Below are 14918 nucleotides of genomic sequence, written 5' to 3' on the forward strand. Positions count from 1 at the left end.
CTTTATATCCAGCAGGAACTTTAGATAAGTCACTAAATCTGTATTAAGTATCCCCCAAATCATGATTATAATCTTTTAGATTTAAGCTTCTACTGCATCACTAATTCAAGCTCTTTCTCTCTCCTAGCCCAGTTGCAGCAGTCAATAACAGCTAACCTTACAATGCTTACATAAAGGAAATGCTATACCAGGCCATGGCATATTACAGTTTATTCTGCAAGTACAGTGAGCAAAAGGCTGAGCCTCAGTGCACAACAATGACTCACAGCATTGCAATGCTGCATCACTTTCTCATCAGCAAGCGCCTTTTGTTTTCAGCATGTGGAGAATGAGAAATAAATGACAATGAAAGCTTTGACTGTTCCAGCTGCAAAAGCAGACAATAAACAACAACAATATATCATTATATATATATATTTATTATATAAACAGGTATCACAGAGTCTAAAGACACTATTTTTCAAACAAAGCCTGTTTGAATGAAGATGTGTCATCCAGCCTCAGGTAATAAGTTTATCAGGTTTTCTTTAGTCAGTCACAGGGACTATAAGTACTATTCTTGTGCTTTCAGATGAATGTTATAGAGGGAGTTAGGGGGAAATAAAGTTTAGGAGACAGAAGAAATGCATGAAAAATCTAATATGGAACTGATATATAAGATATGGATGGGTTAAGGAGACAACACAGGAAAAATAAACATTAGATTTAAATGTATGCTCTATGCCTTTTAAGTCAGCCAAAGCAAGGTACTATTATGGCATTGTTTAATTATAAGATAAATATAGAACATCTTAACTCACAAAGCAACTTGCATAACCTTGTTTGAGTCATCATTTATTAAATTACACACAGACTGATGCTCCCTCTGTGTGCTAATGTGTTTGGCACATGAATAAATGCTTTGTGTAAAAATGGGTTACTTTAGTGACTGCAATTACTATCACTCTTTTTGAAATTCAAAATTTTTTGACTTAAACTCCCAGTGTCCCTGAACTTTCCCTCTGACTCTTCCCTGAACACCTGCCTCATTCTTTCCTTATCTAGTCCTGACTCCCACATCCACTACACCTGTTTTCACTTCCCTAATCAGCTCCCCAGTGTGAATACCGTGTTGATGTCCTTTGTCTTCTGTCAGATTGTGTTTTGTGCTTTACAGTCACAATGGTCTAGCCACTCACCCTAAGTTACCTGGTTTTGGATTTACCTTACCCTTAGATATGCTTGTGCACACAGCCTGGGTTTTTGGATTAGATCTTGTCTATTTCCTTGGATTGTTTGGACATATTTTTATTATGTTCTACCCCTGCCTGGGAGTTGTCTTTGCCTCCTGTTTTCCCTGCAGTGTGTGTGTGTGTGTGTGTGTGTGTGTGTGTGTGTGTGCGCGCGCGCGCGCGTGTGTGTGTGCGTGTGTGCGCGTGCGTGTGCGTGCGTGCGCGTGCGCGTGTTCTAATTAAATTTTTAGTCTGTATCCCCTAGCCTGTCATTTATGTCTGCGTTTAGGCCTGCTCCTAAGCCCTTTGTTTTGCCATTTCCTTTATGACAACATGAGATTTAGTAAGGTTATATTTATTAGATAATACAGTACACAAGCTAGTCATGTAGAAACTGTCATAAAAACTATGAGAAAGAAGTTGTATAATAATTAACACTGTAATCTAGTATATGACACTTCAGAATTTCTATTGAACTACTGCAAAACATCCAACACTAATGCGATGCAGCTGTTGAAATAAATTTTTTTTTTAATTTAAGCCTAAGCCAATGGTTCTGAACTTGGGGGTTAAGACCCCCACAAACAAGTCTGAGTGGTTAGGAAATTTCATAACGCAGCAGGTAAGCAGAAAATCAATCAATCAACAAATAAATAACCTATGTGTTTTTGTTTGGAAGAAATGCTGGATTATTTGAACTTAAAACAGCAGGAGTCAGAAGTACATATTATCTTTTTCTTAAAGCATCACAAGCCAAAATGATTGGGCTCAGTTTAACTTTCTTCCTATTTTTAAGGAGGTTTTAGGAAGATATAATTCATACTGTAAAAAGCATTTCATCAGCAAACTATTCACCTTTTGACACAGCAGAACCTGCTGTAACAGGCAGGCATCCCTGAAAAATAATATATTCTATCATTAGTAACTGCAAAATGTCTTCTTAAGAGACAAGTACATGCACTGACTCATTACCACCTACAACAGTGGTGAGAGGACTGGGTGTTGCTAAAGCCTGACACCTTGTGGTCAAAATAGGTGCAAACAACATGAACCATTAAACTGTGTGATGCTGAAAAACTTTTACTTGATATATATATTTTTTTTTTTTTAAGATTTAGGTTATTTTTTGTTTGCAAATGTGTGTGTATGCACCTTACCAGCCTAAATATAACCTGAAAAATCAATGAGAAGTCGCATACCTGTGCAAGATGAAGTGGTGAACACCTATAACACGTTTGGGTGATGAGGGAGATCGAAAATGTCGTCACAGTAGCCGTATCAGATGGGAAAGATCTAATAGCATTTTTAGATTTTCAGATTTCTCTCTCATCCCTGTTTTGTTTTTGCTTGTGAAGTGCCAGTCCAGAGAGCGAGAGAGGAGTTTTCATCCTGCAGGACTCGGTCAGTCACTGTGTCAACATACACACCAGGTGCACCTGGGAACCAGGTGATGAATAACACCTGGTAAAATATTGATGATGTCTTTCCTTCTATTGACTCAGTTACACAGCATAAAGATTACATGATTTTTTTTTTTTCGTCTCTTGTCTCAGAAGCCTCTAGCTTTCTTACAGCTTTCTGTAGGATGGAGGACTTCTTAAATTTTATAAAAATAAAGGTAATAAAATTATGAAAAGTAATAAATAATGTCCTGTGTGGATATAGTCATACGTTACGGATGATATTGTACCTTATCAGAGTTGTGTGAGTGGTTATTAAGGGAAGAATAAAGGGAATCCAAGGAACTACAGAACTCATATGATTTAAGGGCAGGGCTCAGTAGAATCAGCAGCAGATGTTAATGCAGTATTCTTCTCCATAGCACTGAGTCTGCTTAGACTTTATTTAAATTCAGCAGCTTGTAAACTGCATAGTGCCATCATGTGGACATAGTAGAGAAATACATTTTGGGCTTGACCCCAGACCAACATATTTGCTTTACTGACAAAACCTAATAATTTTGTTTGTGTATACCTATTACAGCAGAATCGGTTGTTTCATTTTGTGGCACATCCGTCTCCAAATGTGAGTTTATCACCTTGAAATACTTAGCATGTTGAGCTATCGCATCACAGTGGTTGCCATGATTTACCCTAAGTTCAAAGATCAACTTTGCTTCAGGTTGTCTGACACATTTCAAGAAAGATTACAGTGCATGTTAGGTAATTCCATGGACCATGTGAAATCTGTTTACTTTCTCATGTTTACACCATAAACTAATTATTTGTATGCACGACAAAGACACACAGACATATACCACTTTTCTCTTTCAATGTGAATAATATTTATTGGAAATCTTAGCACATGCAAAATGAAAGGCCCTTAATAGCTTAAAAACAAGTAGGTAGACAAGGATGTGAGTCCCATGATTTGAACTTTACACTTCTTCAGAATCATGTGGTGAAAGCATGTTTAACCACTTACTGAGGTGTATCCAGACCAGTTCAACCATGTGCAGAATAAGCTGTGCACAGTTTGCTGTATATTGCAGCCTGAAGTGTTTAGTTGTAAGTAAATCTGACAAATGGTTTGTGCCGTTTCAGACAATGGACATTTGTTTATATCCAGGTAGTGAGTTATAATAATCAGGCATTTTAAAAGCATTTGGTGACGCACTGTAAGTAGAGTGATAAAGAAAAACAAATCAATGTATGAGCAAAGACTGAATCAGTCCTTTGTTACTTTAAAATAAAAAATGTCCACTATCTTTGAACTTTGGTCTTTTAAACTCTCAGTTACAGAAGTGATCAAATCATTATCTGGCTGTGAGAAAGGACACTTGTGATTGGTTGGAAGCGCTGCACTCCCCCATGCCTTCACCTATCTCTGTTGTAGAGTCCACTTTTTAACTTTGGGGCAACGCTCACCTATTTCACATAAGGCATTAGGTCCCAGGTCCACACCTGACAGCAGCATGTCTGAAAAAGGATCCTTTGATACCAACGTGCTCACCCTCACCAGGTTTGTTCTGGAGGAGGGCAGGAAAGCCCAGGGAACAGGAGAGCTGACAAACCTGCTCAACTCCATCTGCACAGCTGTCAAGGCCATTTCCACAGCTGTCAGGAAGGCTGGGATCGCAAACCTGTGAGTAGTCTTTATTGTTTTTACCTCTTTATCCAGAGTAGGGATAAGAGCAGAAGCACGCATGCACCTGAAAATCAATGTAAATGTAGTTAATGAAGAAAGGAAACAGGATGTAACCTAACTATATTTATAAATCAATCAAGTTCACTAATAATTGATGACTTCCACTGTTTTATTTTAACATTAGTCTTAGTGCATTTGTTTTCATTTATTTAAACAGGGACTGACGTCTTGGTTTAGTTTTAGTAACATGCAGTGCAACGTTAGAATCAGCAGTTTTGACACTGGCCAAAGGTAAACGCTGCACATGTTGTGTACAAACCCCCAGGGCAGAGGTCAAGAAGATAATGGGCTTTTCAGACCTTTGCTGTGTTGGGGGGAAAAAAACAATTACAGCCTCTGGGCTTAACAACACAAACAATGTGGATCTATTGTCACGTTTCCTAAACTAAGTTGCATATAAATAGATTTTTGAACTTTTATTTAGACTTTGTAAACTTCATTCTGCATATGTTGTTTTTTTTTTTTTTTTCTTTGCGTGTAAGATATGGCATTGCTGGAAGCACCAACGTAACAGGAGACCAGGTGAAGAAGCTGGACGTCCTGTCCAATGACCTGGTCATTAACATGATCAAGTCCTCCTTCACCTCCTGTGTGCTGGTGTCCGAAGAAGATGAGAAGGCCATTATTGTGGAACCAGACAACAGAGTATGTTCACCCTTTTCTCTATATGTCGTTATGTTCATTTGAATTTGCGCTCTCCTTTCAGCTTTTGGGTGTTTTTAGTAATTTGACATATTAATAAAACTCTTCTCAACTTACAGGGAAAATACATTGTGTGTTTTGATCCACTGGACGGTTCCTCAAATATTGATTGTCTTGTCTCCATTGGAACAATTTTTGCTATCTACAAAAAGGTTAGTAACTATGATGCTGCCTGTTGATGCCAAACATGTTTATTAGCCCATTCAACTGAACTCAAGGATTTGTCATATTTTAGCCAAGTTAGCAGCATTGCTCTGAGGATGGTAATGTAGACCACACTGGCCAGTTCACCAAATACTTTACAACTATTGGAAAGCTATTAAATTTTCTAGTTCCTGGACCCCAGAGGATGAAATCTATTGGCTTTGGTGATCTGTTTTTTTTCTCTGCTGCCAAAAGTTACAACTGTAACTCACTCTGTGAATAAGACACTAGCTCTTTTTAAACTGTAAGTTCAAGACCACTCAAATAGAAAAAATAGTCATCACACACTTTACATACCCAAAAGTTAAAAGGTTGGTTCCTCTGCTTTAACACTCCTATTGAAGACTGAAGACACAGTACCTACCCTGTTGTGATATTTTTTCCCATGCTGTCCCATAGACCACAGATGATGAGCCGTCTGAGAAGGACGCTCTGCTGCCTGGAAGGAACATTGTGGCAGCTGGTTATGCTCTGTATGGCAGTGCCACCATGATGGTCCTCTCCACTGGTCAGGGAGTGAACTGCTTCATGCTTGACCCTGTAAGTACCATGTTTACTGTAATATTTAGTGTCAAAACTCTCTCTGATATACTTTATTGTTCCACTGCTGTGATTCATTTCTGCAAATATTACTGTGTATGTTACTGCATCGTGATAAGCTAACATTTCTCTTTCAGGCAATCGGAGAGTTCATTTTGGTGGATCGAGATGTGAAGATTAAGAAAAAGGGGAAAATCTACAGTTTGAATGAAGGATATGCACAGCACTTTTATCCAGATGTGACAGAGTACATACAAAAGAAGAAATACCCAGAGGTAATAGCAATAAATGAAATGCTTATACATTAAAGTAGAACTGGCAACACAAGCCACCAATGATCAATGTTACATATTTTCATTGTGATCGTTATTAAATTGACTTAATTAATTTACACAACATATTTGTGTTTCTAGGATGGTTCTGCTCCATATGGCAGCCGATATGTTGGTTCAATGGTGGCTGATGTTCATCGTACTTTGGTGTATGGAGGAATCTTTTTATATCCTGCTAATGTCAAGAGTCCAAAAGGCAAGGTGAGTGGTTGGACTTTCTGCAACGGGGGCAAAAAAAAGTTTTAAATTATTACCATATTATTTAATATTTTCAGAAAATCTGTGCTGAGTTGCAATAAAATGCAGAGGATTTATTTTGTGTATGTTCAAGTCTACATATTGCCTTTCAGCTGAGGCTACTGTATGAATGCAACCCCATGGCCTTCATCATGGAGCAGGCAGGGGGCATGGCCACTACAGGGTCTATGAATGTGCTGGACATCCAGCCCACCACAATCCACCAGCGAGTCCCCGTGGTCCTCGGATCCCCTGATGATGTGCAGGAATATCTTGCCATTTACAAGAAACATAACAAATGAGGTACTCATTGCTGCTGTCTATAACCTTTTCTTACATGAGGGTATAAACATTGACACTGAGTAATTAGTGTGTGTGTGTGTGTGTGTGTGTGTGTGTGTGTGTGTGTGTGTGTGTGTGCGTGTGTGCGTGTGTGTGTGTGTGTGTGCGTGTGTGCGTGTGTGCGTGTGTGCGTGTGTGCGTGTGTGCGTGTGTGCGCGTGTGTGCGTGTGTGTGTGTGTGTTATGAATTTGACAGGTCAGTTCTGGTAGTGGGCAACCTGAATCAGGACAAAAAGCAAATCAAAGGATTCAATCAAGGTGTTCAGGGCTAAGCACCAAATGCTCGTTCCCTCCACTGCACTGATGACAAAACCAGGAGCGTCACTGGACCTGGAAACTCCGCCTTATATTTCCTGCTCATTGCTGTGTATTTTATTTGAAGAGGCCTATCTTGTATTTTTAAATAAGACAAATAGTAAAAATGCATCCATCTCATATAATTTCTGCCTGTATCATTCATTTAAAAATGTTCATTTGGCCATCTGTTCAAAATGTTTGAATGCACTGATCCAGGTTTTGGACTGAGCTATAGCAGGATGTGTACCCATTGCACACATTTGTACCTTTTACAAAGTATAGTGTGAAGTGTTGACCTCTGAGCAGCTTCAGGTCTTACTCAAGGGCCTGGAGAAGAGAGTTCTGCTCTTTCGCTTCCCTCAGTAAGTTTTGATTTTCCAGTGTGAGACTCTGATCATTCTGTTTCTCTGTGGGCAGTTTTCCTGAATCTGAGCAGTCCATCTGTCCTGCTATCTATGAGCATTTTCTTATTCTTGCTAAAAATTCTTCCCTTTTTTCTTTAATGTTTTTGTTACCTCTAGACAGAGCAGCCTACACTAACTGTCCCCCCTTGTCTCCCGTCTTTATTCTAATCAGCTTAATATTTAATAGACGTTTTTTATATCTGAGGCTGGTATTGATTTTCTCATTTAACTGTTGAGGAGATTAATTCTTGTATTTTCCAAAATGTTGAACTCTGTCCTTAACCTGAGAGGACCTTAACTTAAATTCCAGTGGAACATGTGTTTTTTTTTTTTAGCCTCTTTGACCATTTCCATTAATAACTTTCTTTCAGATTGTGTTTCCTCGTTTGTCCCTGATGATTTCTGGCATCAGCAGCACTCTCACAGGCCTTAGTACAGCCAGAAATGTTTCAGCTTTTTTATAGAGCTAATGAGCCGTAAAGATTCAGTGAGGAAAAATAAAAAGCCCCAACTGTACACCAACACAAAAGTCTTATTTAATTAATCAAGCTTTTTTGGGAAAGCAGTCATTATGGTGCATACAGCAATGCCTTCCAAGTCTGCATGTGCAGACTACATCCTTCCTGATTTTGTACCGTAGCTTTCAGCAAAGGGAATAAAAATAGACTGAAAGTGGAATATGACACTGATTTTTAACAACATTACAACACCGTAATAACACAGTTACATGCATTACTGACCGTTGATGTCACATGGAAACTTGGCAATGAAGAGCTAAAGCTCTTTGGAGAACATAACAAATTTTTATTGCCTTTCTTTCTTTCTTTTTTTTTTTTTTTAACTGATGTCTTGACATTTTAAAGCCTCTTGATGTGAGAATATTGTATGTGAGTCATATGAAAGTGGTATTATGTGAATTCAAAGCAGATGTTGGATGGGAGACGGACGGTTAGTCCGTTTGAAAGAACACTTTTGTGTATTCAGAGAATGACAAATAATTTATGTATCTTCAGTGCACTAGATACAGTCCATATTGTCTAGCATTCACTAAAAACTCAGCCACTTCCTTTTTTATGGGTTTGTCAGCGTCAGCATTCAAGTGCCACAGTGCCCATGAGACACACAAACACTTATACTTTACAGGCACACTTGTTTATTTCGATTTTGTTCAGACTGTGTGTGATTATAGGCTTCTGAGTCAATATTTAGATTTTGCAGGAAAAGCAAAACCCAGCCTGTTTATTTTTCCCTTGCTACTGTGTGTGGTGTGTGTGTATGTACAGTACAGTATGTATATGTGTGCTGTTATGTACGAAGGGCAAGATGAGACAACATATCTTAATGCTCTTAAAATCGGTATTAAGAATAATTGGGAGTATTTACGGAGCTGGTTGTTTCTCAACATGCAGTAGATGCATTTCCTGTTTAATCTCAAAGCAGCTGCTGAGTTCTGGCTGCGTCTCTGTTCGACTATTTATTAACAGAATGAAAACTGTAAATGAGCTAACAGAGAAAGAGTTGGACATAGCATACCAGAAAATTCTCACCATGTCATGGCATCATGGCTCCTTATGCAAAGTGGTTAACTTTATTTATTTGAAGAGTAAATGTTCATCATATATAATGTCTTATGTCAGAAAATAGCCTCTTTCTCTTTGACTTTCACTGTTTTGCACTTTGTTCCTTCTCACAGTGACAGGTCAGTACCTGTTGTTCTCTGTTGTAGCCCTTAACTGAAATCCAGCCCCATGTCCAGACAGGCTCTGTTTACTTTACACTCTGATGAAGAGTCTTATTGTGATGCATCTGTGGTGTGTCTTTGCAACCGACAGCCTGCTCTCTCTCTCTCTCTCTCTTCACAGCTCCTTTGTTTTGCTGGTGTTTGATTCATGAAAAGGTAACAAAGATAACAGATCTTACCTTTTCTGTTCATCCAAAAATGAAAGAAATGCAGGAAAATGTTGCCAAACAAAAGTGCCGTGCTAGTGCAGTTCATATCTTACTAGGCTTAAAAAATGACTGATGTTTCAGTTCATGTTCAAAGGACCGTCTCTGTATATCTATTCAACCACTGACTTCCTTTATTAACATGATTTTCTCTGTCAGGGTGTCTGCCATAAGAAAAGTTTCTAACTTCACCCATCTCACTATAAATTAGACAAACTGTCTCTTCTCTTGTTTATCTACTCAGTATGGCTTTTCTCAGCGCAGTGACAGCAGACAGAGAGCACCTATGTTTAAATTAAACATAAACTCTGTATCCCAGACCACCCTCACTGCAGCTAACTGCTGATCGAAATCCTGCATCAACACTGGTCTGGAAAATACCCAAATTAGTATCTCATTCTTCATCCACCACCTGCCCCAAAAATACTGTTATTTAGGAGGTCAGAGTCAAAACATCTAAAAGACTTCATTTTGTACACATTTAGATGTGAATGAAAATCTTTTTCTGATCTTTTTGATCACTTAGGAGATATTTGCAACCAGAACTGATGTAAGTTAGATGAGATAAACTGTGACTGAAGTTTCCAGGGCAATTCAGTGCAGTTTCACTTTAAAAAGTTGTTGTTACTACGCAGCATTAACACTTGAACTGATCCGGTAACTTTGCTCAAGTTTCCCTTTGATAGCAGAGTTTATTAAATGTCAGTCTGTTCATGCTGAAAGTATTTCCTTAATCGCTCCTTATGGAAAGAATCTATTTCTGCAAAATAGCTGACAATGCATAAACACAAAGTAAATCTCAGCAGTGCCTCAGGTCAAAAGTATCTTTCATTTGTACTGGCTGGAATAAAGTAGTAATTGAGTTTTTTTCCTATTTGTGTGTGGAAGTGGGAAAAGTCCACTCAGATTATTGTGATTTATTTAATGGTGTCAGGGATGGGGACAGTTGGACCCAGACCACCGCTGGTGCTGTGCCTGACAATGGGTGGTGTGTTTGGATTAAAAGCATCCATGTGGTTACTGTCACTGAAGACAAGCCCTGATCTCCAACAAGAATCTTCAGAAGTTTAATGACGGTGCTTCCTAAGGTTGTGTGTGTATTAAAGTTAGGAACAACAACTGTAATATAGATGGAATGACTCTATCCACGAAACTTCAGGCCTCTCCAACCACTTGCACAAAAACATACTGTATTAATGGATGTGCTTGTATATTGTATTTTTTTTCACAATGGCATTGGCACCATTTCTACAGTCATTGTGTACGTTATACTGGTTTTACACTCAGCCAGTGTGGGATCCACAGGGGTTGTGCTTCAGCTCCTGCTGACATGCACCTTTAGTGTATGTCACAAACCAGAACACACATTTTCTGCGTCTTTCCGACAGCCTTAGGAGTATTTTTAGAACTTAATCTGGGATCAATGACCTGTGCTATTCCGACAGCATCATCAGTTCTGCTCAAACATTACTCACTTAAATGTAAAGATAGCATCTGATTCTTTTCTTTCCTGGAACACCCTAATGTTCGAGCTCAAATTGTGCCACACGCTGGCAGGATGCCATAATACACTGAGTAATAGAAAGTACCACGGAAATACTCTGTGCTGTTTCTCCTGCCTACTTGTAGGACTGTTTGTGTAAACACATGTGGTGTATTAATCTCATGATGCAGTTTCTGTCTAGTTTTACTATTCCTGATAACTTTCACAAAAAACACACCCTCTTTCTTAGTCTGGTTACTGCAGCTGTGAGAGTTGCAGTGTTCTCAAGCTCTCAGGAGTTTTATAAAACAGCAAAAACTCCTGAGAGGACTGGCTGCATTTGACAACCAACTCCATTTCTCTTGGCATCAGCCCCAGCAGTCCATAACATTAAAGATTGCGGTTGGCATAAGTAGTCATTACACTGTCACATGAAGATTCAATGGGCCACTGCACAAATTATTGTGCCTGATCAAACTGTCTGTATTCATCAACATAATGCAGCTGATTAAAGCATATTCAGAGGCTTGATGATGAAGCCTCCCAGGCAGGTTTTAATACACTTTTTCTCAGTTACCAAGCTTTAGCCATTCCCACATGGTGTACTTCCTTTGTTCTTTTCATCTCTTGCAATGGGGATGCTGGGCAGTCATTTTCTTCTTTTCACTTTTCTTGTTTAACGTCTTGATGCAGTGAACAATGAGTTCTCTGTGTTGCGGTTGTGGCGGTATATCTGTCTGCAGCTATTTCCTCTCGGAGAGATACATGATCACAACTTGGAGAGGAGAGAAGAGGTCATCCCTGTATGCTCCGTCTCTTTCTCTCCTGTAATAGCTGCACCCCTCTCGCTTTAGATACAGATACCATCAATAAGCTCTGGGGAGTTTTGCCTTCTCTTCTTTGTACTGAAGAGAAATTGCTTTGGTATCTTAGCATTATCTGACCAGTGTCACAGAGGAGCTGCAGACATGAGGCCTAAGCAGTCCAGAAGGTTTTCTATTGTTCCTTATAACCCAGATTTTACTGCAGGGGTCATTAATCTCTTGCAGCACCCACTATCCATTACTCTCCTTTGTGATGGCAAATCCGTGTGTCTCCTTCTGCGTCTGAAGTTTAATGCTCTGCTCCGATCGTTTTAACAGCTCTGCCTGCTTATCTGCAAAATCTACAGGAGTAGGAATCTTTTCGTAACGTCATCCAGATTTTCTCCCTGTGTGGTGTTAATCTGTTCCATGAAGCAAGCCTGAGGAATCTGAGTGGCTTGCTGATGGGAAACCAGTCCAGCAGACCAAGTTATCAGTTCAGCCTCACATCATATCATGTCCAAATTTTTTGCTTTGAGGATTATAACTTACTGAATACACTTGGTTGTCTTCCAGCTGCAATGACCCATGTTTGAACTGTCCTCTTCTGTGAGTTGAAAGTCAACTCCTTTCCCTGCTGTGGTGCGTAGCTTACCCCAAGGGGATGGACTTAGGATACGTGGTACCGTACTGAAACTTCACTGGCATGATAAAAGCATGGGGACAGCACAGAGAGAAAACACAGCCATGCTCTGTGGGAATATACTTAATGGTGCTTTGACCTACCCGCTAACATGCTCACGTCAGTACTAACATGCTGAGCAGAATAGTTTAGCAGATGTAATGTTTATGATTTTTATCTTGTATTATGTTAACATTTGCCATCAGCACTAAAATCCATCTAGTGGATGAATAGTAGATAAATATTTCGCTGCATAAGTGAAAAACTGCAGCTTCGATGAGCCCAATTTCACAATAATCTGATTAGTTTTTCTTTTTGATATTTCTCTAAAAAACTAAAATATCAACCTTGTGATGGCATTAGAGGAAAAACCAGATGATCTTGAATGTCAGTACAAAACTTTATGACAATCCATCCAGCAGTTATTGACTTATGTAGCATGGTTAGAAATCAATCTGATCCAGTAATGCCAGATCTGATGGCATTTACTGTATATTGTATATTCATGACATGACTAAACAAAAAGAAAGTTACATCCATATTTTTGCTAAAGAGATATACGAATTCCTCTTTTCATGTGAAAAGAGTGAAGAAAAATAACATCAACGTATCTGAGACAGACATCTGAGACTTTTCCATGAGCCACAGAAAAATGAAAAATGCAGGCAGAAAAACACTTGGCAGCCCTTTAGTACTGACTCCTTTTCATCCCTCCCCCCTCTCTGCCTCACTCTCTGGGTTGGAAGCAGTTGAATACAAAGTTCAGTGAATTGTTCTGGCAGTGCAGCTTGTGTGTAATGACTTCTGACAGCAGTGGAGACAAACTGAAGAGCATGTCTGTCTCTGCATGAGTATTTACAAATCTACTCTTGGGAACCGCATTCCAATTCTGGAAACACTATTATATGCAAGTCGCCATGAACAACTGCATGTAGAGGATGCATATCCAGAGGTAGTCTTTTGAAATAAGTGAAGGACATGACTCACATTTCCCAGAACGCTCGGAGAGGTTTGGTGTAAAAGTAAAGAATGTTAGTGATGTATTAGAGTAATTTAGAGAGGTACAGTTTGGGGGAGAGCAGCTGCCTGTTCCATCTTACAGAGCTGCTGGCTCCGCTGAATCTGGCTGTTGTTCTTATCTGGCTGACATCCAGCACTGATGGGATTTCAGTTCTGCTATGCATTATGGACCCCTAAAAGTGAAATGCAACTATGGCCGGGAGGTGTTATTTGGTTTAGTCTCAGCTGTTTAAAAGTGAACTGGAGTCGTATTCCTTGTTTGTGTGCAGAGACCTGGCCAGTAAAGATGATTCTGATTCTGATTCTGAAAGTTTTGTACAGGCCTGAGGCCAAAATTATAGGCACACAAACGTCGCACAAAAGCAAAGAACATGTAGACTGCAGTGTCTTCAGTGGTACAGCTCCTCTCTGTCTTTGTTAATTGTCTTTGGCCTTAGTGGTCTGTGTTGATGTCAGGTTCGTTGGAGTTAATCGAGACCCTTGAGGAGTTCACCATTTGGGCTTTTTCTAACACCCACTTTGATGTTGCTCTAAATTGAGTCTGCAGTCAGCCTGCTGCTCTGGTATGCCATCTGGATGAGGTGGAGGGGGGTGTTCGGGGTTGTTTGGCTAAGAAAAACTCTTCTGCACTTGTCTTGACTCCTCTCTAATCTCTCTAATTGTAATTGGGGTCCAAGGTCCCTTGAGAGCTGCCACATCCTTGTGGTCGTGATATGCTGATGTGACGGGGCGGAGGAACAGGGCTGTCCGACTGACTGAGTGCTTTTCTTTTCTATACTTTATTTTGTTGCCCTCAAGGCCTCATTAGATCCATGTGTCTTCATTCCTAGTGGCACTGTGCTTGTTGTTTGTTTACAGATGGTGTAATTACAGCTGTTACCCCTCTTCACATTCTTCAACGTGTTAAGTGTTAATTTAAGGAACAGGAAACAACCTCATTTGGGTTTCACACCTCTCTCCTTTCTTCAATGGGCAGTAAAATTAAATCACCAAATGGGTTTTTTCTTCGACCTTTCCCAAGTAGGCCTGTGGCACTTCACCAGCTCCATATAGGGAAGTCAGAGGTTTGAACATTTAGGCTGTCATGTCTTTATTGGTGCGTGCAGATGTGTCTGTGCATTTAACGCTTGTTATGTTTCATGGTTTCATGGTGGAAAACAGGAGCTCTGATTGTGTTATAGCAGCTGTCATTTCTCCCAGCCTGGTCCCACGTCTTCCTACATACAGGGCTCATCACAGCGATGAGCAGTTATTCAAGACTCAGACCACAGACGTTAACCTGTATCACTTTAAATTCAAACTTCTTACACAAGAGATTTCTGGATATGCCACAGGAAAAAAGCTAGTAAAGAAACAGCTGCAAATTAGGCTGCTCTCAATAAACAGCTATAAACTACCACTCTGTGTAAAGATTTACTGCAGACCAAGGAGGTGTAATATAACATGTCCAATTTTAACATAACATATAATTATATAATCAAACATGTCTATTGTGATGCCAAAATGTAACATCAGACAAAATTGTTTCATTTCAAACAGCTTGTAGATTTTCCTTTCAGTTTATAGTT

The 14918-nt window shown here is 39.5% G+C and overlaps 1 protein-coding gene across 2 annotated transcripts; it reads left to right on the forward strand.

Annotated features, from left to right (window-relative positions):
- Positions 1-4055: 4055 nt before the first annotated feature.
- Positions 4056-8093, forward strand: fbp1b (fructose-1,6-bisphosphatase 1b). Of its 2 annotated transcripts, none has more exons than XM_026298103.1 (8): positions 4056-4295; positions 4841-5003; positions 5120-5212; positions 5664-5804; positions 5942-6079; positions 6218-6337; positions 6487-6676; positions 6916-8093. In XM_026298103.1, the coding sequence occupies exons 1-7, from the start codon at positions 4126-4128 to the stop codon at positions 6673-6675; spliced, it is 1014 nt and encodes a 337-aa protein (XP_026153888.1). In that variant the 5' UTR covers positions 4056-4125; the 3' UTR covers position 6676; positions 6916-8093. The 2 variants fall into 2 exon arrangements, with proteins under 2 accessions (XP_026153888.1, XP_026153887.1); XM_026298102.1 differs by having other exon boundaries at positions 4057-4295; positions 6911-8093.
- The last annotated feature ends 6825 nt before the right edge of the window (positions 8094-14918 follow it).

The sequence above is a fragment of the Mastacembelus armatus genome, chromosome 12 (genome assembly GCF_900324485.2).
Source record: "Mastacembelus armatus chromosome 12, fMasArm1.2, whole genome shotgun sequence".
NCBI classification, from domain to species: Eukaryota; Metazoa; Chordata; class Actinopteri; order Synbranchiformes; family Mastacembelidae; genus Mastacembelus; species Mastacembelus armatus.

Bases quoted from the DNA above. Each gene is read 5' to 3' on its own strand.
- fbp1b (XM_026298103.1), top strand. From the start codon at position 4,126: ATGTCTGAAAAAGGATCCTTTGATACCAACGTGCTCACCCTCACCAGG. The intron at 4,296-4,840 runs GTGAGTAGTCTT...TTTGCGTGTAAG, and splicing joins AAGGCTGGGATCGCAAACCT to ATATGGCATTGCTGGAAGCA. The intron at 5,004-5,119 runs GTATGTTCACCC...CTCAACTTACAG, and splicing joins TTGTGGAACCAGACAACAGA to GGAAAATACATTGTGTGTTT.